The sequence below is a fragment of the Corythoichthys intestinalis genome, chromosome 2, assembly GCF_030265065.1.
Source record: "Corythoichthys intestinalis isolate RoL2023-P3 chromosome 2, ASM3026506v1, whole genome shotgun sequence".
Lineage (NCBI taxonomy): Eukaryota > Metazoa > Chordata > Actinopteri > Syngnathiformes > Syngnathidae > Corythoichthys > Corythoichthys intestinalis.
The window spans coordinates 77,549,910-77,577,909 of record NC_080396.1 but is presented as its reverse complement, the minus strand read 5'-3'; the positions used below and the strand labels follow the sequence as shown (position 1 = coordinate 77,577,909).

Sequence of the window (28,000 nt, the reverse complement as noted above, 5' to 3'; positions counted from 1 at the left end):
AAAAAGTTCAATTTTGGTTTCATCTGACCAGAGCACCTTCTTCCACATGTTTGGTGTGTCTCCCAGATGGCTTGTGGCAAACTTTAAACGAGACTTTTTATGGATATCTTTGAGAAATGGCTTTCTTCTTGCCACTCTTCCATAAAGGCCAGATTTGTGCAGTGTACGATGATTGTTGTCCTATGGACAGACTCGCCCACCTCAGCTGTAGATCTCTGCAGTTCATCCAGAGTGATCATGGGCCTCTTGGCTGCATCTCTGATCAGTTTTCTCCTTGTTTGAAAAGAAAGTTTGGAAGGACGGCCGAGTCTTGGTAGATTTGCAGTGGTCTGATGCTCCTTCCATTTCAATATGATGGCTTGCACAGTGCTCCTTGAGATGTTTAAAGCTTGGGAAATCTTTTTGTATCCAAATCCGGCTTTAAACTTCTCCACAACAGTATCTCGGACCTGCCTGGTGTGTTCCTTGGTTTTCATAATGCTCTCTGCACTTTAAACAGAACCCTGAGACTATCACAGAGCAGGTGCATTTATACAGAGACTTGATTACACACATTTGGACTCTATTTATCATCATCGGTCATTTAGGACGACATTGGCTCATTCAGAGATCCTCACTGAACTTCTGGAGTGAGTTTGCTGCACTGAAAGTAAAGGGGCCGAATAATATTGCACGCCCCACTTTTCAGTTTTTTATTTGTTAAAAAAGTTTAAATTATCCAATAAATGTTGTTCCACTTCACGATTGTGTCCCACTTGTTGTTGATTCTTGACAAAAAAATTAAATTTCGTATCTTTATGTTTGAAGCCTGAAATATGGTGAAAGGTTGCAAGATTCAAGGAGGCCGAATACTTTTGCAAGGCACTGTACGTCACCACGTAGATTAGGGTGTTGACTGTTGACCCAGGGTTTTGCTTTCACACTGCATGACGATCTGAGCCGAGGTGATTTTAACGTAGGTCGCTTGGCGGGTTTATTAACACGGGTCGAGGCGGGTCGCAGCACCTGCCACCAAAAGCCGATTGTTAGTGGGTTGACACGGGTTTTTTGGCCAGTGGGAAAGGGGTATTAGTTACATTATAGAAACAAGCAATCCGGATTATACATCAAGTGGTTTTTTTTAGATCACACCCATAATTTATTTACTCAATCCAAACTGTTAAGATTTAATGATCTTGTAAAATATTATACATCTATATTTTTATTGAAAGAAATTTCAGAAATTATTTCTGAAATTATTACCCATCAATTTACTATGTATTTTTACAGTGTGAGAGCAATCTCATAATTTGAGAGCATTTGCCAACTTCTCACTACTAAAATTTTATACTACTCATAAAGGATTCTGTGTGTCTGTATGTGGGGTATAGCTCAAGAACAGTCTGGATTTACAATAAAAGCAGTGCCAAAGTATCCAGGGATTAAAATTGTTTTATAAACATCAGGTTTGGTCACAATTCACAGAAAGTGGTCTCTAAATGTTTTGGGTATATATATTAATACTACATGTGTTATGTACAATAATTGTTACATTTGTGATAGTTACTTATACATAACCTAACCCCTAAACCTAAACCCTAACCCTATTATTATCCAGATTATATTATTGGTGTTATTATGATCACTACAACTATTATTACTATGATTGGGTAATTATTATGATTAGTACAGTTGTCGTATAAGTGTTTTGTTGTCATCAATGATGACATTACTGTTATCATGGCTGTTGTTGCCATCGTTCTCATTATTGCTGTGGCCATAACTGTCATCTTCCTTCTTGGCGTTGTCACGATTGCGCTGATATAATTGAGTCTTGATTTTATTGTTTTGAACAATACTTTGAGTAAAACAGAATGCTGGTGCTGATAGTGATAGTTAAAATAAATAGTTTTAAAAATCTATATAAGAAAGCTAGGATGCAAATGTTTATATGTCTACACAGTCAGTATAACTTGGGGTATAGGGCTGGCTAAGGGAAGCTCTGATGCTGGAGGCCAACCCCTTGGCACAGGTTCCCAAATCTTGTCTTTTAATGCACAGCTAGAACACGTAGTAATGAGTTATCCTGTTATATGGGGGTTGCTTCCCTCTGGCAGCAGGTACCCAAATAATATTAGATAAGGAATAATACACATCTCAACAACAATGGTTATCACCATGAGCACCAGTAAAGCTGTTATTACATATATTATGACTTTTTAATTCATTCATTCATTCATTTTCCATGCCGCTTTTTCCTCACGAGGGTCGCGGAGGTGCTGGAGCCTATCCCAGCTAACTCGGGGCAGTAGGCAGGGGACACCCTGAACTGGTTGCCAGCCAATTGCAGGGCACAAGGAGACATACAACCATCCACGCACACACTCATACCTACGGGCAATTTAGAGTGTTCAACCAGCCTACCATGCATGTTTTTGGGATGTGGGAGGAAACCGGAGTTCCCGGAGGAAACCCACGCAGGCACGGGGAGAACATGCAAACTCCACACAGGAAGGCCGAAGCCCGGGATTGAACCCTTGATCTTAGAACTGTGAGGCAGACGTGCTAACCACTCAGCCACCGTGCCGCCTGACTTTTTAATGTACAATTAATATATGGTGACAGTGGTGTTGACGACGATGATGGCGATGGTGATAGTGATGATGATGTCAATATTGGGAAGTGACTGTATTCTCATTGAATTTTTAAAGATTGAATTGGGGGTGGGAACCAAAAAAAGCTCGGCTTCTTCCCACGCCTTTTTAAGCATGTAATATGTATTTATTTTATTTTATTTTTTTTATAATCAATACACCTGTTATTTTTATTATTATTTGTTTTCACTCACTTTTGTTGTTTTTTGTTATTACTGCTCGAAATCAATCAATCAAAAAAATTACTGCACGCAATTAATCAATCAAAAAAAAATGTTTAATTATCATGGAAAGCTCAAACCAGTGTTTTTATCAACGATGACGATAACGAAAATATTTCGTCGACGAATAATTTTTTCATGATGATGACAAGACCATAATGAACTAAAAACGTGTCCTAGGAGACTAAAACATAACGAGACAAACGCCAGTTTTCGTCTAAAGAGACGAGAACAAAACGAAAATATGCCATAGTTTCCGTCACATATTCACAATATATTTCTATATGTCAGGGGTCTCCAAACCGGTCCTCGAGGGCCGCTGTGGGTCCTGGTTTTTGTTCATCCCGATCAAGCACAGACCTTTTAACCAATGTGGTTTCTACTAAAACAAGCAGTACCTGACTGCAATCAACTGATTCCAATTATAAAACACCAGATTAGTGAAAAGGTGTGGTCTTGTTTTGTTGGAGTGAAATCCTGCACCCACTGCAGCCCTATGTGGAATAGTTTGGAGACCACTGCTATATGTAGTTTGGCTTCATCGTAGCAGTCTCTGGTTGTGTAACTCATGTGAGATGCTGCGTCCCTCCTAACTCACCAGTGTCGTCTTTTTATAAGCACACACAGTAAGATTGGTTTTCTTATCTTGGCAAGAGGGAATATTGCTTTAGCCTTTAAAGGTCTGTGCTGAGTGATCACCACACACTAAATGTATCTCGTAGTGTTAGCATAGCGTTTGCGTTAGCATTAGGCTAATGCTAAAACCTGAGTTATGCTCCTGCGTTGCGTTGATGGCGCAGCGACTACGGCGTCATTCGACATTCGATGGTTCTCCGGCCAAGTGACACGTTGCACTGTAATTCACCGCCAAGCCACTAGAGGGGTGTGGTGTTATGTTTGTACGGTTTGGGGGCATGCTTGTTGACTTCTGCGTGTCTAGTTTAACGGAGAAAAAATTAATAAACAATGCAAGATGGAACGCTTGAATGTTGATCTTCAGCTCATCAACATTGAATAAATGTTGATCATACAAATGTTGAAGCGCAGGCTATGCAGAAGACGGTCTGTCCAACTTTTGATGCCGCATAGAGAGTTCTAGCTGCGGGCGGACACCAGCTAGCTGTGGTGGCTAGCTTCAAACTGGTGTCGAGCGTTTTCCAGCGTTTTGTCCGAGGTCTGCAAAGCTATGTTACACATGTAACACAATGCCGGTGATTTCGCGCTGAACCGGAAACAACAGTCTGAGCGGACCAATCATAGTCCATTTCCACCACGTCACACGCGTTGACGTGACTCGAAGTCAGAAAAAAAGGAAGGAGCCAGAGAGGCTACGGCGCAGGGTCGTAAATCGGGTCTTCGTTGATGGCGCAGGTCTGTCGCGGAACTCTGCCTTAACTCCGAGCATCCTGTTAAACTGTTGAACAACTTTTATTACCTTCAGTTCCTGCTGTCCAGGTGGGTATGATTAATTGAAAATAATGTATCGTTTTCCTGCTGTGTATATTTTTTCACCAAGTTGCCGTTGTCCTTGTAGTCCTTATTATTGGACAAAAACTAGCATTATACAGACAAAAACATTTTAAGTAAACGTCGACCAAAACTTAACAAAATTATTGTTGAATTTTCGTCCACAAAATCTAGACGAAGACAAACACATTTTGAAATGACTAAAATATGTCTAAGACTAATAAGTATTATCTTCCAAAAGACGAAGACTAAGATGAAAATTAAAAAGAGCTGCCAAAAACAATACTTGCTCAAACCGTCATCTACTATGTTTGTCGAAAGAGCCAAAGACTAGTAGTGAATCTGCGACCTTGTTGTATGCAAATTTCCATGGGACAACAACTGTATTAACCTGACTGCTCTTCACTTAGGGCGGAACTTCTGCAGGAAAGCTTTATTTATCCAGTCAAATCCAGGAAGCACTGCGAGTGTCCTCTTTGACCGGACTGGCCTTCGATCTGCCTGTGTTCCCACTGGTCAACAGTGTATATGCCTCCACGAACACTTTTCTGTCTCAGGTGGGAAATGTGTGTGCTTTGTAAACTCATTGTCACGCTTCAAGTTGGATAGGTGAAGAGAAAAGGACAAAAAAAAATGTACAGTTACATCTTCATTTTATGTAGTAATAGTGCAATGTATGTAATATATACATACATATACATATATACTGTACATTATATATATGGCGGGAAACACTCAGGTGACTTGAAGTTCTGCTCTGAGACAACCCAAATTAGCCAACTTTCAAAATTGTCCGATATGCACGTGTGATACATAATTGGAAAGTTTAAAATCTCAATTTTCTGGGGGAAAAAAATATACATGAGGGCATTTTTGGAAAAAAAAAAACAATTTAAACAGCAAAACCCTACAGACAAATAAAAAATAGTTCGAGGGCTTACTGCAACATGAATCTGCTATGGCAGCATATCAAACACAACAGTTCTTTTAGCTTTAAATACAGCAGTTTATTATAAAAAGGGGTGCAAGAGCAGAAACTGCTTTTTCAGCGTTGTCTGTGTTTTCCGCCATATACTGTATATGGTAGAAAACACTCTGGTAACTTGAAGTTCGGCTGTGAGACCCCCAATTTGGCCACATTTCAAAACTGTCCTATATGCATGTGTGTTACATCATTGGAAAGCTTAAAATCTCAATTTTCTGGGGGAAGAAAAATTTTGAACAGGAAGGCATTTTTGAATAAAAATACAAATTTTCAAACAGCAAAACCCTATCTGGAGGTGAGAACACGCGAGAGCAGAATTACAGACGCCATGACTTTAACGAGATATTATCGCGTACTTACCTCGTTTCGATCCAAAACGTCCATGTAGCATGTATCACTGAGTGCCAAGACACAGCTGTGAATTACCACAGCTGGATTTTGGGGGGATTTTATGGGTGAAACATGGTACTATATCAAGGGTCGCGATGCAGAAATCACAGACATCAAGGAGTGGTTGAGATTTTCTTTTTCGTATAGTTACCTTTTTAAATGTTTTTTTTTCTTCCAATTTTTCTTTGTTTGGATAGATTATTTATCACCTAACATATCGGAAAAAATGTGCCAGAAACAAAAAAAAATACAATTAAGCGATAGTTATGAGGTAAATATCCGTGACTTTTTTACAGACACCATTTTTTTCATTGTGACGTCATTTGTTTAAAAGTTTAAAATATGCAAGTGAATAATTCATTAAAGTCATTTTTTTAAAAACGAAATATTAGACATCAATTAATGATTCTAAGCTAAAAATGACAGACATTTTGAATTATAAATATAATTACTTACCTTCGTTTTATGGCTGGGTTGAAACAAAAGCGGTTGCGTGACGTCTATAAACGGGGGTTTCCAGGGTAAAACGGAAAAATCAAAAATAGTTCGGGGGCTTATTGCGCCATGATTCTGCTATGGCAGCATATAGACATATTGTTCTATCAAATGCAACAGTTCTTTTGGCTATAAATACAGCAGTTTATTTTAAAGAGGTGTGCAAGAGCAGAAACTGCTTTTTCAGCCTTGTCTGTGTTTTCCGCCATATATATGGTACGAAAAAAATTCAAATTTCAAAACTGTCTTATATGCATGTGTGATACATAGATGTCTGCAGAAATTGCAGACATCAAGGAGTGGTCGAGATTTTCTTTTTCATTTATTTACCCTTTTAGTATATATATTTTTTAATTTTCTTTGTTTGGATCGCTTATCTAACGTATTGGAGAAAATGTGACAGTAAGAAATATAATACAATTAAGCGATAGTTATGAGGAAGAGCTCTGTGACTTTTTTACTGACACCATTTTTTCCATTGTGACGTAATTTGTTTTAAAAAAAAAAAATTTAAAAATAGGTGGGTCATTTTAGTTGAGTGTTTGGTGCATAGGCACAAACAATTGTCTGTTCCCCACCCAAAGACGGAGGGAGGCTACACCATGGTGAACCCCATTGTACAGGCATGTAGCTGGGGAGCAATAATTATGCCCACAGAGGAAGAGTGTCAAACCCCTCTCACCAGGTTTCGGACATCCAAAGTACCACCCAACGCACCCAACCACCCATTCCCCTCCCATGGGTGTTAAGCCCATGGGAAGGGATATCCATGATTCCAGGGAAGTGTTAACGTAGTCCATTTATATTTTGCATCATAAGAGGTTTATCAAGCCATTTTTGGTGTGGTCCCTCACCTAGGACGTTTTTGCCCCAGACAACAGTTCCTCGGATCATTGGGACACACAAAGACACATCTAAAGGTGTTTCTGGCAAATCACGAATCCATTACTATAGTAGACTCAGTGCTGTGTTTCAGAGGAGAACCAAAATGAAAGATGATTCTAACTTTCTTTGATTGTTGTTGTCCTCCTCCAGGCAGACCTGGTCAGCAGTATTGGTGAGAGCGCTGCCATGGGAACTGCCGGAGTGATCATCTGGCAAAGAAGTGAGACTAAGACAGAGGTAATACATTATTTCTGAAGATAAACGAGAAAAATGGCAATGATATACTGAACGAAATGAGGGGTATATAAAAAGAGCACCAAGTGGTGCAAGAGCCCTATTGTAATGCATTGTAAGGGATTAATATTAATTTTGCGACCTTGCAAAAAACAAAATGGCTTAAATTCGCCGCCTTGATTTTTTTCAAAAAAGCCTCTCCCATAGTTTTTTCAACGTAGAGCGATGAAAATTGGGGAGTCGATACCTTGTGCACACCAGCACCAAAAAGTCTTTGGACCCATATTCCAAACCCAACAGTAAATCGGGCATTTTAGAAAGTATGCATTTTGGTCAATTTACAGGGTGCATATTTGAGACATTGGCGCCTAGCGAGTTAGTTGGATCCTCTTCAAAATAGGTGAGACTGTTCATGAGACAGATCTAAAAATCAAAATGGTGAGATTGCATTCATGGGTCTGACCCGGGCGGGATGCCTGCTTGTATGCAGTAAAACCTTCATCCTATTTCCACCTAAATCTGGCATTAGCACACAGCGTGTGTTTGAGTTTATATAAGTGAAAGCCAACTCAACGTTTTGCCAGGGTCTGCCTCCTACAGGAAGGCATGGCGCAATGTCTGTGGGAGCTGTCACGTCAACTGATGGTGGAGTCTATGCTGAAGACTAACTTTGGCTTAGCCAAAGAACACATTCACCCTTTTGAAGCTTCATGCTCTGGAGACTAATGTTGGCTTAGCCGAGGAACACATTCTCCCTTTGGGAGCTTCATGCTCCTCGCTAGCTGAAACTCGTGCCAAACTCAAAGCTCTGAATGCAGACCTGGAGGGGAGAAGCCGGCAAAATAATATTCGGATCATTGGTCTGCCAGAGTCAGTATAAGGTCGGAGACTCAAAGACTTCGTCGCTGGGGCATTGAAGGAGATTTTCAGTATCCAGCTGCTGCTGTCCCTGTCGGCATCGGACCAGGCCCACCGCAGCCTTGCTGCCAAGCCAAAAGAGGGAGATAGAACAAGACCGGTGATCGTGTGCTTTCATCGATACCAGACAAAGCAGCTGATTGTTTGAGAGGCCCGCAGACCGAGTAATATGCAGAAGTACCGTGACTCATCAATTCGGATTTATAAGGATTATTCGCCTGACGTTTTGGAGCAGCACTCGGCCTATCGCAAAGATTCAGATTATCAAGGAAAACTGTAAGAGACAACGATTCTCCTCGCTCGAGGAGGCTATCGCCTTCTTGAGCTCTTTGTCTTCTGCCTAATTTTTTGGGGTTTTTCTTTTCCGATTGGATGGCCGTTGGTTGGCTGGTGAAGAAACACCTCTCACTGTCAATTCAGAATTCTCTTTTATTGACAACGATGAGGGAACCATAAAGAACAAGAGCACAGCTACTTAGCCATAGCTTGCTAAACTAACTACATGAAATAAATAACAAGCAATTACATAAATGATAACATATGGATTTCTATACATATATAACTCAAAAGACAGCAAGACACAAGGAGTTGGCACAAAAAGGAAACAAACATACAGGAATATCTGCAGAGCAGTACGAACACAATGCAACATCATAAACAGCTCAAAACAACACTAATTCTCCCTTCATTAGGAGAAATTATATTTATGCAGGCAGGCGCTGCCCCCCTGTGGCCGGTGGCACTCTCTTCATTCCCCCCAGCCCGGAAGCCTAGCGTAACACCTAGGGAAACGGGCTCAGGCCTAAAGCCACCGGCCAGACTTGGGTTCATACCGCCTGGGAGGCCTCCTCACACGTTGATGAAAGGAGGGCGGGGGAGCAGCAAGTGGTTGCCGCGAAGCAGGAGGAGATAAGTCCACAAAGGGGCCTGAGGGAGTGGGGTCGGGTTGAGCTGCAGGTCCAGACGGCACCGTATCAGCGACCACTGGCGGGGCGGGGCACGACGAAGAGCCACGCAGACCGGTCTGTGACCCCTGGGCACACTCCAATGACAGGGCTGGATCCATGGGGCGAGCCTGGAGGAGGGGGGTTGCAGGTGTGTATCCGTGGAGGAAGCGCCAGTTGCGCAGAGTCAAGTGACCCGATCCGTCAACCCTGACCCAGTAATGATCATGGCTGAGCGTTTCCAATACCACCCCAGATCTGTCCTACTTGCGGGGCTCTGGCCCAGCTGGTTTTGGAGGAACACTCTATCGCCAAGTGCCAGTGGGCGGCGGGGCCTCGAGTGGGACCACAAAGACTCAGTTGGTCCTTCACAGCCCACGCCTGGCACCATAGAGACGGACGTGAGGGTTGGAGAACTTCTCAAGTCTGTTGATGTAGGAGAGCGAGTCACGAAGAGGACGGCCGAAGATAACCTGTGCAGGTGAGAGGTTGCAGTCGGGGTCAGGAGGGTAGTGAAGCTGCAGCATGGCGCACAGGAAACAGTCTTGATCAAGGCTATCCGTTGGGCCGGTGTTAGACATGAGGAGGTGTTTGGCAGTCTTCACAGGGTTAGGGTTAGTCCTGACCCAGCCTATCGCACGAGCGCGCTGCTCCATCGCAGAGGTCCCTTGGTGAGCAGCATGGAGGTGCTGTAGGACCTTACCACGAAGAGAGGGTGGGACCGCCACCCGGTTAATGATACAACAACATACCGTTCTGGGAATAGATTGAACTGCAGACCGGTGACAGATCCGCTAGGGCAGGGTCATGCGCGTCCACCACACCCCCATGCAATCATCAGCCGAAGTTTCCTGCGTGAGAAGGAACCAGGAGATGGCTCCAAGCTCCCATGTATCGTCACAGATGGATTACATGAGAGCCTATTCCACGGCATCAGGGACACTAGGCACGCCCTGCCAGAGGCCGCACGCTGAGCCCAAAGGGCTGGAGTACCTCTAAGCAGCATCGGCAGCGTGGTTGCTCTTGCCAGTCAGGTGGAAAATCTCAAAGCGCCACGGGAGAGTCCGTTGTTTAAGCCTGAACAGGCGTGAATTCGAAATCTCATCCAGTGTCTGGTCACCGAAAATTTTTACAAGGGGTTAATGGTCGGTGACCACAAGGAGATTGTCGCACCCTTGGGTGAAGTACCGCGTCTGCTCCAAGCCCCACGCCACAGCCAGGGCCTCTCCCTCGACAGCTGCGTAGCGCTGTTCAGCCGGTGCCAGAAAGCGCGAACCAGCAAGAGCAATCCTCCAGCCACCTGGACAGCAATCTGGCAAGCCAGAGGCACAAGGGCAATGTTGCTGGAGGAGGAAGTAGGCAAATGCGCTTCTGCATGTTGTAGATCCCCACGCCCTCACGGATGGCAGCTACGATCGCCTGCTTGGACAGCTTGAAGGCCTCCTTCAGTTCCAGGTACCACGAAAACTTGCAGCGAGGGCTGAGAAAAGGCTTGAATGGGGCCATGGTGTCGCGCGGTTTGGCATAGTTGGCCACCTGTTGACTAGGCCAAACCAGCTCCTGATATCCGTTGTTGAAAACGGAGACAGGGAAGTCGCGGATGGCATTCAAATATTTAGGGAGAGGCTCGATAGTGGTGTCCGACATCCTGAAGCCAGCGAACTCGACACACCTCTCCGCAAACTGGAACTTGTCACGGTTCAGTCGATGCCGGCCTGCGCAACACGCCTAAGAAAGTCGATGGTCCGCCACCAATGCTGCTCCAGGTCGTAGTCATAGTGGAGTGTGTGTCACCCATACAGCGCTCCTTACGCTCGAAGTCGGAGAGGACGGCATCAAAACGGTGGTTGTAGCCGTCCCCCGATGAAAGGAAGCCCTGTGGGGCTCTACTGTAACGCCAGCGGCTGAAACGTTTGATAAAGGTGGTAAGATGACAATCAGACTCACGCAGGGGCATGCTGTGGTACCCATTCCAAGCATCTGTAACCGACTTCCAGGTGTCTTTCAGGATTCTGCGAGCAAGGCTAAATGGCGACTCCGGGGCGAACGTCTCACACAGGCATACCTTATTAAGGGGTGAAAGGTCCACAGTCCTGCAAGGGGAGCCGTCATGCTTCCAAGTGACCACCATACGATGACACCAGGTCACAGGATCGCCGTACAGCACACGCTCGATGACACCGAGGGCTTCATCACGCAGGAGGTCATCGTAGACTCTCTGCTGCCAGTGCAGGGGCACAGCGGCTGCGGTATGGCAGGCCTTCGGGGCGGCCTCCGGGTCCACATGTATCTCGACCGGACGCCCCACCATGCAAGGTAGCGCCCAATGGGGACAGGTATTAAAAGTGGACGAAGCATCTCTCGAGAAGCCAAACTTTCATACGACCATTGTTCTCAGGCACACAAGGGAAAGGTAATGCAGCAGGGCGAGCCAGGGGTACAAGACCGCTAAGGGGTTTGAGAACTGGGCAAGTTGGGGGCTGCTCGGGCCGGAACAGCCACCATAGATGGACCTAGTGACATCGACGAACGAGTTTGCACGTGGGGACTGCCGAAGCCAGACGGGAAGAAAGAGGGCAGTAGGCCTAGGTTGAGCAGCGAGTTGCACAAGAGGTACATGGCCTGAACTGAGCTGCTTACGTAAACCATGGAGCGGCAGGAAACCACTGGGCCACCACTGCATGCAGTTGAGAGTCTGGTGAAGAACGCTCCCTCAATAGCAATAGGGGAGCGGTTGGCGGCCGACATGCTCAGATTGACGGGGCGCAGGTCGCTACGCAAGAACCTGCAAGCGGGGAATTCATCCAGAGACCAATGGTCAGATTGCGCACCAGTGTCTGCGACCGCTGACACCTTGGCCCCTACCAAGGAGTGCTGCGAGTGGAAACTAGTTCGAGATTCAGTCAGAGAGTCAAGAGAGATAGTGATGACCGGGGGTGGTCCCTAAGCCTGGCCCGCCTCCACTCACCCTTAGAAAAAATATGGTGATAGAGTCTGATGGGTGGGGACCCAACAACACCCCCATTTGACAACAACCGGCAGTGCCGATTCCGGTGGCGCTGGCCAAGGCGGGTCCCAGAGTGAATCACTGAGATCAAGGAAATCGGCTCTGACTTAGTGGCGGCCATATGACTGTCTGGGGGCGGTTGTAGACGCTTCTTACGCTGGCGAGCCTTGTAACAGTCACAGCAAAATTGGTGTGGCTTGTTGTTCCAACCGTGAGGGCCCTCAACGATAACGTTGAAGGCGCACTTACAATCCAGGCACAGTCCGCGCTTGGTCCTGTCTATCGGCATCATTGGCAGGATAGGGGCCTGGCAGGGGAGCCTTCTTAATGCGCTGAAACGACGACAAAGCGGCCAGGCCGGATGACGGAAGGGCATTACGGGCCATTTCCTTGTTCTCAACAAGAGCAACCACGCCGTTAACCGGCATCCGAAGTACGTCATGCACACCGAGAGTCTCTCTGCGAATATCAGCGTCGTATCCAACTTCAATCCTGGGCCGCTCCAGCTTCGGGCCTTGTGAATGCGGCAGGGACGGTGTGGTAATGGCGGGCAAAGCGAGACGATGGACTAGATCGTGGTCGTCAGCAGGGTGATGGCGAGTGCCTCGGACACATCATCAGTCTGGAAGCCGCAGCCGGGCACTGAGCATCCGACAACAACCATGGTTCCCTCATGAAGAAACACCCCTCACTGTCAATTCAGAATTCTCTTTTATTGACAACGATGAGGAAACCCTAAAGAACAAGAGCACAGCTATGCTAAGTAGCTTGCTAAATTAACTACATGAAAGAAATAAGCAATTACATCAATGATAACATATGGATTTCTATACATATATAACTCAAAAGACAGCAAGACACAAAGAGTGAAAAAGGAACAAAAAGGAAACAAACCTACTATCTGCAGAGCAGGACGAACACAATGCAACAGCATAAACAGCTCAAAACACCACAAATTCTCCCCTTACTAGGAGAAATTATATTGATGCAGGCAGGCGCTGCCCCTAGTGGCTGGTGGCACTCTCTTCAGCTGGGACTACTAGTTGCATGTCTCTCAAGTTTGGCGCCTTGCAACCTGCGAACTTTGTGGTTAACCACACTTATTTTTTGTTGTTTCATTACTCTTACACCGTGTGAGAAGTAACTAAAGGGTGTTTTTGTGAAATTTTATGGACTTGTGATTATTTATTATGCTCACTTTTTCCTACCCACTATTTTTTTCTTTTTTCGATCTTCTCAATAATGGAGGAACCAAATGGACTGTCTTGTTTCATTTTTTTGAAGGAGATGACAGTAATACGTGATTCACTGGTTCCACATGCCTCCCTCAAACCGCCTATTTTTTTAATTGCCTCTAATTTTTTGCTAGTGTTACGAATACCCCTGGTGGTCAGGGGCCGTGGCGTAACATAAGACAGCAGGTGTGCAAGGAGGAGGCAGTGACAAATCAAAATTGCAAATAAAAAGTTTATTTAACAGAAAAAAAAAACAATGGACACAGAGCACACAAACATTTACCCAACCCCCTGCCACTATGCAGCAAACACCAAATAAACAGTTTCAAAAACCCAAACTAAAACTAAAACCCAAAACAACCCCCCAAACTAAAACACTACCGTGACAGGCACCTAGTGTACCCCAAAATACATGGGTGGTGTTGCCGCTCTATCTAATGAACTAATACAGAGAGTTAGTACCTACGTGAGGTGGGAGACACGATGTATACCTGCAGGTGTCTAACTAAAGTCCCTACCTCTGTGCCAGCCTAAAGGAAACAAAGACAAGAGATCATTAATAAACAAGTGGCAGAAATCAAACTTCACAAACAGAATCGAAGTCAAAACGTAACAGGCTTCAACAAACCAAGACAACCAAAATGAGAGCTGCCACCGCCTCTCCTGAACCAAGCAAACAATTCAACTTATATAGTGGCAGGACGAACAGATGATTGGATGATGAACTAATGAGGAAGTGGTTCCAGTTGTGGAGGCCTTCTGTGATCACACAGGTGGAAACTACTGCAAAGGAAAAATACAGGTGAAAACCAACATAAACCAGTATAAAGTGAAAGGAAAAACATACATTCCTGAACAAAAGGAAAAATTACTCCCCATCCGTAACACTCCCCCCCTAAAATATCAACTTCCAGTTGATAAACAGGCCTATCCGGAATAGCCCATCCATCTAATGCAAGCGTATGTCAGAAGGGTAGCAAAGCTATGGCGATGTAACTAAACTGGCTTCGAACCAAAATAAAAAAATGCCACAACAAAATAATACCCCGCTACTGACCACGAGACAGGGCATCAGCAAATACGTTGTCAACACCCTTTCTGTGTTTAATGACGAGGTCATAGCCCTGGAGGCACAAAGACCACCGCATCAACCGCCGATTGTGATTGTACATTATGTATATACACCAATGGGTTGTGATCTGTATATACAATCACGGGCGCAACACTGGAGCCCACATACACATCAAAAAATTGCAAAGCCAGAAGAAGAGCCAGGGTCTCCTGTTCAATAGTCGAATACTTCTGTTGACATCGATTGAATTTTTTAGAGAAGTAGGCAACCGGGTGGTCCAACCCTTCATCGTCTGGCTGCAATAAAACCGCTCCAGCACCCGTACAACTGGCGTCAACCTCCAAGGAAAATGGTCTTGAGAAATCTGGTGCGCTCAAAACTGGGGCACTACATAATAGAGCCTTACAATTTTCAAATGCTCGTTGGCATAGGTCAGTCCACTGAAATGGATGCTTCGGACTGACAAGGTCCGTTAGTGGTGCGGCCACAGAAGAAAAATTCTTACAAAAACTCCGATAATATCCTGCCATACCCAGGAAGCGCCGCAATTCCTTCCTGGTGGTAGGCACTGGAAAAGAGTTTATGGCTTCGATCTTGGCTGCCAAGGGGCGCACTTTTCCACCACCCACTTGCTTACCCAAGTAGGTGACTGAAGCCTTACCGAACTCGCACTTAGCCAAATTAATGGTAAGTGAGGCATCAGCTAGACCAGGGATGGGCAAACCGGTCCTCGAGGGCCGCAGTGGGTCCTGGTCTTTGTTCCAACTGACCCAGCACAGATAGTTTAACCAATGCGGTTTCAGCAGAAATGAGAAGCACCTGACTGTAATCGACTGATTGCACTTGTAAAACAGCAGATTGGTGAAAAGGTGTCCTCTTAATGGGTTGCAACAAAAACCCGCACCCACTGCGGCCCTTTGTGGAATTAATTGCCCACCCCTGAGCTAGACGCTGAAAGATGGTTCTGAGAGTCCTAATGTGATCCTCCCACTCATTTGAATGGATGACCACATCATCCAAATATGCAGTACAATCTGGGACATCGCCCAGGACGGTATTGACCAACTTTTGAAAAGAAGCCGGCGCATTCTTAAGCCCAAAAGGCATCACAGTGTACTGCAGAAAGTTGTCTGGTGTTACAAAAGCAGAGATATCCGACGCACGATCAGTAAGGGCCACTTGCCAATACCCCTTTAACAGGTCCAACTTTGACACGTAACGTGCCGAGCCAACTGTATCAACACAGTCATCAACGCGAGGAAGAGGAAATGCATCTGGCACCGTCAGGTTATTCACCTTCCGGTAGTCAGTGCAAAACCTGAACGTTGAATCGGGCTTTGGAACAAGGAGGCATGGACTACTCCATGGACTAGAGCCAGGTTTTGCCAGACCATGCTCGAGAAGATATTGAGTCTCCAGTCTCATGGCTGCCCTCTTTACTGCATCGACCCAATATGGATGCTGTTTTATGGGTCGTGCATCACCGACATCAATGTCGTGCTTTAAAACGTTCGTGCGAGATGGAACATCTCCAAACAACACAGTGTTTTTAAAAATCAAGGACTCCAAATCCTTCTGCTGGTCAGAGCTCAAATGAGTCATCAGACTCGACAAATTGGTCAACATTTCGGTATTAGACAACCGAGGAGTTTGCAGCTGGAGCCTACTGGTGTCCAACCCGTCGTCATCACACTCTGATAAGGACTCCTTGGAACTGGGAACAGTCACTGCAACTGCGGCCACTAAAGGCCCACTCCCAGTACTGGAACGGCCATGATATGGTTTGAGCATGTTAACATGGCATACACGTGTTTTTCGCTTACGGTCGGGAGTCTTGATGGCGTAATCGGTTTCACTGAGCTTTTTCTCCACAGTGTATGGACCTGAAAACCGAGCAGACAAAGATGAACCTTGAACAGGTAACAAGACCAGTACCTGGTCACCCGGCCCAAACGAACGACGGTCTTGTCATACCGTTTCTTCATGTCGCTCTGCACTCCCGACAAACACTCCTTGGCCAAACTACATGCTCTGTGTAGCCGCTCACGAAACCGGCTCACATAACTGAGGATGTTTCTCTTCTTTGACAGTCCCGCACCTAGGATTTCATCTTTTAAAACCTTTAAAGGCCCTCGTACAGTGTGGCCAAATACGAGCTCTGCTGGACTGAAACCTACGGATTCTTGTACAATCTCCCTGACTGCAAAGAGAGTCAAAGGGACAGCATCATCCCTGTCTCTACTGTTATCAAAACAGTACTTACGCAGTATTGATTTTAATGTGCCATGCCATCTCTCCAACGCTCCCTGTGACTCCGGGTGATATGCACTAGATGTTCGATGTGTGATAGACAATGTTGTTAAAACCTGCTCAAAAATACCAGAAAGGAAATTAGTACCCTGATCAGTTTGTACCAATTTCGGCAGCCCAAAAGTAGAAAAGAACTTGATCAGAGCCTTGACTACAGACTGTGATGTTATTTTTCTGAGAGGTATTGCTTCAGGATATCTTGTCGCGACACACATCATAGTGAGTAAATATTGATTACCACTCTTAGTCTTGGGTAGCGGGCCAACGCAATCAACAAGGACGTGTTCGAATGCTTCGCCCAGCGCAGGGATTGGATGTAGGGGTGCTGGTTTAAGCCTCTGGTTTGGCTTTCCCACCACTTGACATGTGTGGCATGTACGGCAATACTGCACAACATCCTTTTTCAAACCAGGCCAGAAAAAATGTCCCAATACACGATCATAAGTTTTTGTCACACCTAAATGACCTGCCCATGCATTTTCGTGAGCTAGTGATAACACTGCATGGCGGTAACTTACTGGGACAATCACTTGAACAATGCTAAAATCTGTGTCCAACCGAGACTTCCATTTTCTTAAAAGCAACCCGTCCTCCATAAAATACTTCGCATCCTTATTCTTTAGGTCATGCGGGTGCTGAACAGCCTCAAAACATTTGGTTAGACTGGCGTCAGATTTTTGCGCAGCAATAAGGTCATCGCGAGTCATTTTTAAAGAAACTACATCAAACGCTGATCCTTTTAACACAGACTCATTAGTCGTACTCCTCTCGGGGTTAACTAATCCGTCCGCCAAAAAGGTGTTCGATAAATCAACCTCATTACCCAGCTTTTTCAATTGCGCACGAGTGACGACACAGACCGGGAACACGTCAGGGTAAGCCTGCCCCAATTCGTCTGGTTGTGACTCATCAGGTTGCTGCACGACTTCCAACACCGGTGTGACCTTACCACCGGCGATGTCGTTCCCCAACAGAAAAGTGACGCCTGGCATCGGCAATGATTGGCGAACCCCAACTGAAAATGTGCCTGCCAAGAGATCACATGACAAATTAACCCAGTGTAACGGTACCGTGATGTACTCCATTCCAATTCCTTGGACCACCACACTCGAGCCACGAGAAGACTCATCATTAAAAGGCAATACATCACCCAAGATAAAAGATTGGGCAGCTCCGGTGTCCCGAAGGATGCGTACCGAGCACTTCTCACCTGAGCCTAGAGAAACATAACCGTCGAGCATAAAAGGTTCATAAGAGGAAACCTCACCTTTATTTACTTGAACTGGTACCGCATAATCCAGTCGGAGAAGATTCAGCCTTTCGGTTATTTCTTCGCTCTGGACAGTTGGCTATTAAATGATCATTTTTATGACAAAGAAAACAGCGACGTTCCGCCGAAGTAGGTGGCGACGCCCGTCCTGACTGAGACCGGCTTTTAAAACTCAATTTAGTTTTGTCCCGTTTCTCAAAGTCATTTTTATCAATGTGCTGTCGGTGAGTAATCACATACTCATCTACCAGCACAGCTGCCTCACTAGTGACCTTCTGTTCATTTACATAAATAGCCAACCGATCCGATAGACTTTTTAAAGTCCGTGACTTCACTTGCCTTTAACCAGCGATTGAAAAGAGTGTTTTTCACTAGCAAACTCAACAAATGTTTTTTCCGGGGCTTTTCTGTGAATCCGAAAACGCTGTCTGTATGCTTCAGGAACAAGGCTATACGAACGCAGAACAGTCTCTTTTAACATAGCATAGGTCATGCTATCCCTCAGCGGCATTTTATTCATCACGTCGCGAGCTTTACCAGTTAACTTGCTCTGTAGCAAGGGTGCCCACGCCTCTGGTGGCCATTTAAAAGCTGTGGCTATTCGTTCAAAGGTCTCAAAATACTCATCCACCTCCGACTCTCGGAATTCGGGGACGAGACCAATTTGCCGACTAGCGTCAAATGGCTTCTGTGATGAATTATCACCCTGAGTTGCGACCAAATGAGTTCCGGACGTTACATCAAGCCTTTTAATTTCTAGTTCCAATTCCTTTAATCGGACAGCATTTCTAGCCTCGAGTTCTAATTTATACATGGCCTGCTGATGTTTGTACTCGATCTCACGGTCCCTCTCCTCTTTCTCAAGCTTCAAACGAGCTAAGCGAACCCTTAACCAAGGGGACGAACCGGCTCCATCTAAGGAGGACCTAGGGCTAGTGGGAGGAGTCTCACTCCTCACAGCCCGAAAAACGGGAGGAATTTCCTTCTGAGAATCCGAATGACCCTCTACCCCCTCAATAGACACGCCCTCTTTAACCAGCAAATCAACGACCGATGCCTTCAGTTGAGCCCAAGTTTTAGAGATCAGGAGCTCAACACCAAAATGCGCACCGATCGCACAAAAATCCGCTTTTCTACATTGGTCCAATTCACCCACCGTGGGACTAGCCAAGAAATCCCCAACACTAAAACCTGTGGCCATTGTCTACCAGGGCGCGCAGGGAATTACCAAAAAAAGTTAAAGTTAAATAAACAAAACTCGCAATCCGACCGCCACTGCACACAAACACACCTGCCGCCTCCGCGGAACCACAAAGATCCCGGATGAGCCCCCAAATGTTACGAATACCCCTGGTGGTCAGGGGCCGCGGCGTAACATAAGACAGCAGGTGTGCAAGGAGGAGGCAGTGACAAATCAAAATTGCAAATAAAAAGTTTATTTAACAGAAAAAAAAACGATGGACACAGAGCACACAAACATTTACCCAACCCCCTGCACTATGCAGCAAACACCAAATAAACAGTTTCAAAAACCCCAACTAAAACTAAAACCCAAAACAACCCCCCAAACTAAAACACTACCGTGACAGGCACCTAGTGTACCCCAAAATACATGGGTGGTGTTGCCGCTCTATCTAATGAACTAATACAGAGAGTTAGTACCTACGTGAGGTGGGAGACACGATGTATACCTGCAGGTGTCTAACTAAAGTCCCTACCTCTGTGCTCTGCGCCAGCCTAAAGGAAAAAAAGACAAAAGAGATCATGAATAAACAAGTGGCAGAAATCAAACTTCACAAACAGAATCAAAGTCAAAACGTAATAGGCTTCAACAAACCAAGACAACCAAAATGAGAGCTGCCACCGCCTCTCCTGAACCAAGCAAACAATTCAACTTATATAGTGGCAGGACGAACAGATGATTGGATGATGAACTAATGAGGAAGTGGTTCCAGCTGTGGAGGCCTTCTGTGATCACACAGGTGGAAACTACTGCAAAGGAAAAATACAGGTGAAAACCAACATAAACCAGTATAAAGTGAAAGGAAAAACATACATACCTGAACAAAAGGAAAAATTACTCCCCATCCGTAACAGCTAGTTTGTTATAATTTTTTGTTAATACATTGCTGTTTGTGCCCCCGTTCTATTTTATACAGTAGTGGCTATTCTTGTTGCATTTAATCTGTGGATTTTTTCTTTTATTTAAATATTTACTTTTTGTTTGATTTTTATTATTATTATTATTGTATTTTAAGTGAAATAAAATGGGGAGGGAAATATACTTCTGCCATAACTTTTACTGAGGGAGTGTTATGCATTAAAGGGATCCACGAATTGAAAGACTTGTAGTTCTTAAAAGATAAATGTTAGTACAAATTATTATAATTCGATATTGAAACCCCTCTTGATGTTTTCATTTTTATACAATTTGTAAAATTATTTTAACTAGTAGGTCACCATGATTGTTGTTGTCATAGGGACACGCTGCCAGAATACAACCTGTCACTCTTAAAACGAACAAAAAAAAAAAAAAAAATTACGTAAGGTAGTGATGTTAATACGCCACAAGGTGTCAATGGCGAGTTTTACATTAATTAGGGATCAAGCCAATGACTGTATTTCTTTCCCTTGACTGACGCTGTGGTTTCTTTAATCCACAGTGGGAGCGAGAAAGGAGAGTGGACACAAGCATTCAGATTTGTAGCTCGGACCACGCCGTTTATTGGCATAAGCTTCAGCAACTCTTTCACAACACATATAAGTATCATATAGTTAAAATACTACAAAACTAATAGCCATAGCTCTCAAAAAATGTCACCAAGAAGAAAAGTGCTTCAATTTGAGGCCCTATTCTCACACAGTTAACACAACAATGCAAAGAAAACTGGCATTCACGATAAAAATAGATGCGTAAAATACACATTAAACTTACTTACATTAACTTATTTTTAAAGATTTCAGCAACTCCTTTAGCTCAACAAATACAGTAGATGGCAATATTTAGTCACAATACACAAACTATGATGCTGGGAGCCATTTTCAAGAGTCTTGTGAAGACAACACTCAAATGAACGAGAATCACAATATGCCCAGTCTAAAAAAAAAAAAAACAGGGAGCTACGGCGTCAGCCGAGGGACAAAACACACTCATTGGCTTGATGTCTTATTAATGTAAAACTCACCATTGACACCTTGCGGTGTATTTAAATCACTACCTTACATAGTTAGAGTGACTGTGATGTACAGCAGCATGGCCCTGTGACGTCACCGCCCTGCGACTTCAACAATGGCGAGCTTCTAGTTTATTTTCTTGTTTCAAAATTTATAAAATGTATTAAAACGAACACATTAAGAGGGGTTTTTATATCAAATTATTATCACTTGTTATAACATTTATCTTTTAAAAAGTACATGTCTTTTTTAGGGCTGTCAAAATTATCGCGTTAACGAGTGGTAATTAATTTTTTAAATTAATCACGTTAAAATATTTGACGCAATTAACGCACATGCCCCGCTCAGATTAGAATGACAGAAGTGTCATGTCCGCTTGATACTTGTTTTTTGTTATTTTGCGCCCTCTGCTGGCGCTTGGGTCCAAATGATTTTATGGGTTTGGGGAGTGAGCATGGTGTAATGACATCAACAATGGCATGCTACTAGTTTATTTTTTGATTGATAATTGTACAAATTTTAATAAAACGAAAACATTAAGACGGGTTATAATATAAAATTTCCATAACTTTTAGTAACATTTATCTTTAAGAACTACAAGTTTTTCTATCCATGGATCGCTTTAAGAGAATGTTAATAATGTTAATGCCATCTTGTTGATTTATTGTTATAGGTTAATAAACAAATACAGTACTTATGTACCGTATGTTGAATGTATATATCTGTCTTGTGTCTTATCTTTTCATTCCAGCAATAATTTACAGAAAAATATGGCATATTTTATAGATGGTTTGAATTGCGATTAATTACGATTAATTAATTTTTAAGCTGTAATTAACTCGATTAAAAATTTTAATCGTTTGACAGCCCTAGTCTTTTTATCCGTGGTTCCCTTTAAGAGGCTGGGTTAATCATATGTCCAGTAGGAGCGACATAGGTATGGGAAATTGGTATGGTAGAAACTCGAGGCTATATAGATGTGTGTTTGAAGTTTGCTGTGGACGGTATATTTTTGTTGTTGTTGTTTTTTCTGTTGCTTTGTTTTATTTATTTATTTATTTATTCATTTCTAGTTGCGTGTGTTTTCCGCTTCCTTCTCCAATTGTGCAGGGCAGTGTTACTGTGTCAATTTCTATGACATATTAGGTCTTCATTCCATCATTCCTGCACATAAAAGTAAAGGCTGCAGGTTTGTGACTTGGAACGTTAGAGGAATTAACAACACAATTAAAAGGGGCAAAGTTCTCTCACATTTAAAACAGCTAAGTGGAGATATTTACTTTTTTCGGTCAAGAGGTGCAGCCATTATAGTAGGCAAAAAAATACCCTTTGAGTCTACAAATCCATCGACGATCCAAACAGTCAATTTGTTGCTGTGTTTGGCAGGTTGTTTAATATCCCTGTAGTCTCAAGCTACGTATACACTAGGACGGATAATGGCCTTAATCGTGTAACAAAGACTTCAAAATACTTGACAGGACATGGGAAACTGGGCTGATTGATTATTTTTTTATATAAAAAAACTTAAAATGGCTATAAAATAATCAGATTTTCCACTAGATATACAAAACTCACCAAATGCAGAGATAATTTGAGGATCAGTAGCAATATTGAACATATATAGGTTTTTGACCAAAATAGCAACTCAACATTTTTTTTTTATTTACTGCAAGTTTTTAACAGCTGATAAACCATTCAATTTAACATCAGAAACTTAATTCTTGAGGAAAACATGCAGAATCAATTATACATAATAAAGAGATGGCTGCTTGAGGACAGCCCAACTCTCCAGTCTCCAGCTCTCCCCTGTCCACCAGCTTGACCAGACGTCGAACATCATGGAGGCCGGGTCACACCTCTCGAGCTCTACGGCGATCTCCATGTTTTCCTGCTGGGCAAGCTCCTGCTTGGCCTGGACCTTCCTGGCCGTCGTTCATCGGCGGGTCTGGCTAGCTCCCAGGAAAGCTCGGGCAAGATCTCATCCTCTTTCTCCTCTAACTTGGCGAGGTCCAAGTCGGCCTCCACGTCCCCGGGGAAGAACTCGACAAGCAAGTGCAGGCGCTGGGCGGCCTATAGCTGACCAATAGCCCCCCCCCCCAAAAAAAGGGCAGTTATAATTCATTTTATGTAAATATTTCAAATTATCAAAACAAAGAGCTTTTTAAATTGAAAAATATTGTGAATAAATGCGTAAATCACTGAATTTTATAGATTGATTCTAGATTGAAAAAGAGAGCTAATTCGAATTGGGATCCGTCTATGGGTGCGTGGAATAAAGCTAGTGACGCTATGATGTTGTGAATCCGATCAGAGATTCAAAGAGTCTGTTCAGGATTTTATTTTTGGTTTACTTCAGAGAATGATGAGGTGTGTGTGTGTGTGTGTGTGTGTGTGTGTGTGTGTGTGTGTGCGTGTGTGCGTGCGTGCGTGCGTGCGTGCGTGCGTGTGTGTTCTGCAATACAGTATAACCATATGCAACATGTCAGTTATATAATACACGCGCGCATATGCTGGATAAAGGGCGTAGGTTTGGTCTCAACATTGGTAGGGACGATAAAACTGCATAACCTGCGTGTACACGTTTTGCTGGGGACGGGGCATTAATAAGACCAAACAGATTGGGTAAGAGGGGCAAAGGGCCACATTTCTCATGAATATGAACATAATCAATGGATAGGCTAAATGAATCAGTATTGACTGATAATAACTTTTACGTACATTGGTTCAGGTGATTCAAACCTTTGTTTTCAAAATCTACAAAAGAAATATTTTGAAAACTCCAGAATAAATGTGTAGTTTTTATTAGAAAACATAATGAAATTATTCAGTAAATAATGGTAGTTTCATTTTTATCCTTACAACATATGGGAACACAATCTAAATTCCCTGTATAACTGAACTCATTATATAATGCAAATGGGAACACAATCTAAATTCCCTGTATAACTGAACTCATTATATAATGCAAATAAGGTTGCTTAAAAGTTGGTGGGGTCAATTTTAGCATCCTGAAAGTTGGTGGTGTTATGTCCCCACCGTCCCTATGCAAACCTACGCCCTTGATATGAACATATCTACCAAGATCAACACGATGAACATTAAACATAAATGAAATATACCGCTCACATAATGCATATAATTGCTCATCGTGGACAATAATCAGCAAACACATTAAGCAGGAAATTAGAATAACAACCTAGATTGACAAACGAAATGGAAACAACATACTGTAAGCCTCATCAATGTAGTCAAATTTGCGTTAGCAATTAGCACAGGGCGGCTAGTGGTTAGCTCGCGGCGGCTAGCTAATGCAATAGATTATTAGCTGAGGAACTGTCATCAACCAAACGTGTTTATACATTGTTAAGGCACACTTCAACGCTATACTTCTCCCATTTACACACAACCTTCGGATGGTAAGTAAATATGACGGAGCTTGGGGAAGAGCTACACTGTTGTTAACGAGGAGAGAGCGAGCTTCGCACCTCTTAAAGGGCCAGTTCAAGTTTCAAAATGCATTTATGGTGGGATAAATATAATAATTACTTTGAATCCTCGACTGTTAGGGTGTGCGTGAGCAGGAAGGGATCCCAGTGCAGACAAACGGTTCTGGCGAGTAGTATTTTATTAGCGATCACGAGAAAGAGCGTGGCGGGTGGAAGTTTGCTTGGCTCGGGGCAGTTGAGCTGACGAGGAGGCTCGGAAGGGAGGCAGGCGAGGAATCCGACGAGGGGTGCGCAGAAAACAGGACCTGGGACGAAAGCAAGGTAGTCGTGAGCCAGTGAGCAAAGATATCATATAAGGAATGCGAGATACAACTGACGTGAGTAGCAGACGAGTTGATCGGGCGACGAGGTGGTGGCGTCCACTGGCTTATAAAACGGCTGATTGGTATTGCCAGCAGCTGTGGCCGCTCCACCCGTCTGGCGTCCAACCTGCAAATCAATAAAAACACTCACACCTGCCCAAGGTGGGCCAGGTCTTAGGAGGGCGGGGTCGAGGCCCTAACAGGACCCCCCCGCCTACGGGCGCCACCTGGCGCCCGACGAAGACGACCGGGATGGGCGCGGTGGAAATCCCGGATGAGCTCGCGGGACAACACCCACCGGGCCGGGATCCAGGATCGCTCCTCTGGGCCATAGCCCTCCCAGTCCACGAGGTACTGGAGCCCACGGCCTCTGCGGCGGACATCGAGAAGCCGCTCTACATGATAGGCAGGACCCCCATCGACAGACAGAGGAGGCGGAGGCGGCTGAACAGGGGGTGTCAAAGGGCTCGTGGAAACCGGTTTGACCTGGGAGACGTGGAAGGTTGGGTGGACTCTGAAATGGGCAGGGAGCTTGAGGCGCACAGCGTTAGGATTCACCACCTTGGTGATTTCAAAGGGACCAACGAACCGGGGAGAAAGCTTAACGGACTCAGTCTTGAGCGGTAGGGTTTTCGAGGAGAGCCACACCTTTTGTCCAACGGCGTAGATGGGCGCAGGCCTGCGGCGGCGGTCAGCTTGGGTACAGGATTTCTCAGAAGCGCGGAGGAGTGCAGAGCGTGCTTTCTCCCAGACCCTGGAGCAACGATTGATGTGGGCTTGAACAGACGGAACGGCAATGTCGCGTTCCTGTGTAGGGAACAACGGGGGTTGGTAACCCAAGGAGCACATGTAGGGAGACATACCTGAAGAGGCATTTGGCAGGGTGTTGTGTGCATATTCGATCCAGGGCAGTTGATCGCTCCAGGTGTTTGGGTGAGCCTGGGTGGTGCAACGGATGGCCGCTTCGAGCTGCTGGTTTGTCCGCTCGCACTGGCCATTGGTTTGTGGGTGGTAACCGGAGGAGAGGCTTACACCAACACCCAGGGCCGCACAGAAGGCCTTCCAGACCTGTGAGGTGAACTGGGGTCCCCTGTCAGAGACTATATCAGCCGGGATGCCATGTAAACGGAAAACATGGTCGGTGAGTAGAGTTGTGGTTTCTGTGGCTGTTGGTAGCTTGCGTAGGGGGATGAAATGGGCGGCCTTGGAGAACCTATCGACTACGGTGAGTATAACTGTGTTGCCCTTGGAAGGAGGCAGACCGGTGACAAAGTCCAGGGCTATGTGGGACCAAGGGCAGCTCGGGATGGGTAACGGGCGGAGGAGTCCAGAGCTTGGCTTGGTGGTGGTTTTGTTGCGAGCACATACAGTACATGCCAGAACATAGGATCTGGTGTCCTCTGGCATGGTGGGCCACCAGAACCGCTGGCGCAGCACAGCCAGCGTCCTACGGATGCCTGGGTGGCAGAACAACCTCGAAGAGTGAGCCCACTCCAGCACTTGGGAACGAAGATCCTGGGGTACAAACATCAGGTTGTGGGCCCGCTCGAGGGTCTGGGTGTTCACCATGGGAGTCTTTCACCTTCCGCTCTATCTCCCACTCCATTGAGGCAATGAAGCAAGTTGGTGGAAGGATGGGGGCTGGTTCCTCCTTGGATACGTCGGTCTGGAATTGGCGTGACAGTGCGTCGGGCTTGGTGTTTTTGCTACCTGGAATATAGGACAGGGTGAAATCAAAGCGGCTGAAAAACATGGCCCACCTGGCTTGTCTTGGATTCAGTCTCCGGGCAGACTTGAGGTATTCCAGGTTTTTATGGTCCGTGAGCACGATGAAGGGTTGGGGCGTCCCTTCCAGGAGATGGCGCCATTCTTCCAAGGCCAGTTTTACCGCTAACAGTTCCCTGTCCCGATGCTATAATTGCGTTCAGCCGGGGAGAGCCTACAAGAAAAAAAAGCACAAGGGTGGATCTTGCCGTCAGCAGGCCGCCGTTGGGACAGCACCGCCCCAACGCCAATCTCCGAGGCATCGACCTCCACGATGAACTGCAACGAAGGGCTGGGATGGACTAGCACTGGGGCAGAGGTGAACCGGCTCTTGAGGTCACCGAAGGCGGAGTCTGCCGCATCGGACCAGAGGAATGGTTTGGTAGTGGAAGTGAGAGCGGTGAGTGGAGCCGCTATCCGGCTATAATTGCGGATGAATCGGCGGTAGAAGTTAGCGAACCCGAGAAATCGTTGTAGCTGCTTTCGGTCAGATGGGCAAGGCCAGTTCAGGACTGCGGTAACCTTGGTCGGGTCCATGCGGAGCTCCCCCTTTCCCACGACGTAGCCAAGGAATGTGGTTTCCGGAACATGAAACTCGCACTTTTCAGCTTTGACATACAGTCTGTTCTCAAGGAGCCGCTGGAGCACTTGACGGACGTGGTCCTCGTGCTCCCGTGGTGAGTGTGAGAACACCAAGATATCATCTAAGTACACCACCACGAACCTGTTAATCATGTCTCCCAGGACATCGTTAACAAGGTTCTGGAAGACTGCAGGGGCGTTTGTAAGCCCAAACGGCATTACTAAATATTCAAAATGGCCTAGGGGTGTATTAAAAGCGGTCTTCCACTCGTCACCCTCCCTAATACGGACCAGGTGGTAGGCGCTACGCAGGTCGAGTTTTGTGAAAATACTAGCACCATGGAGGGGGGTGAACGTGGACTCAAGAAGTGGAAGAGGGTACTTATTTTTTACTGTTATGTCGTTTAGGCCTCGGAAGTCTATACAGGGTCTTAGGTCGCCGTCTTTTTTGCCTATGAAAAAGAATCCCGCACCTACAGGGGAAGACGACGGGCGAATGATATCAGTTGCTAAGGACTCAGTAATGTATTTTTTCATCGCCTCCCTTTCTGGTAGAGAAATGTTAAAGAGGCGACCTTTAGGAAGCGCCGCACCAGGAAGGAGGTC

The 28,000-nt window shown here is 45.1% G+C and overlaps 1 protein-coding gene across 3 annotated transcripts in view; it reads left to right on the top strand.

Annotated features, from left to right (window-relative positions):
* The window catches only part of si:dkey-72l14.3 (Glyco_hydro_56 domain-containing protein), a 137,003-nt gene that overhangs the window by 82,333 nt on the left and 26,670 nt on the right, over positions 1-28,000 (top strand). For all 3 annotated transcript variants that reach the window (XM_057819062.1, XM_057819053.1, XM_057819055.1), the window contains exons 4-5: positions 4,732-4,878; positions 7,227-7,313. In XM_057819062.1, the coding sequence (XP_057675045.1) occupies positions 4,732-4,878; positions 7,227-7,313 (234 nt within the window). The remainder of the gene's footprint in view (positions 1-4,731; positions 4,879-7,226; positions 7,314-28,000) is intronic.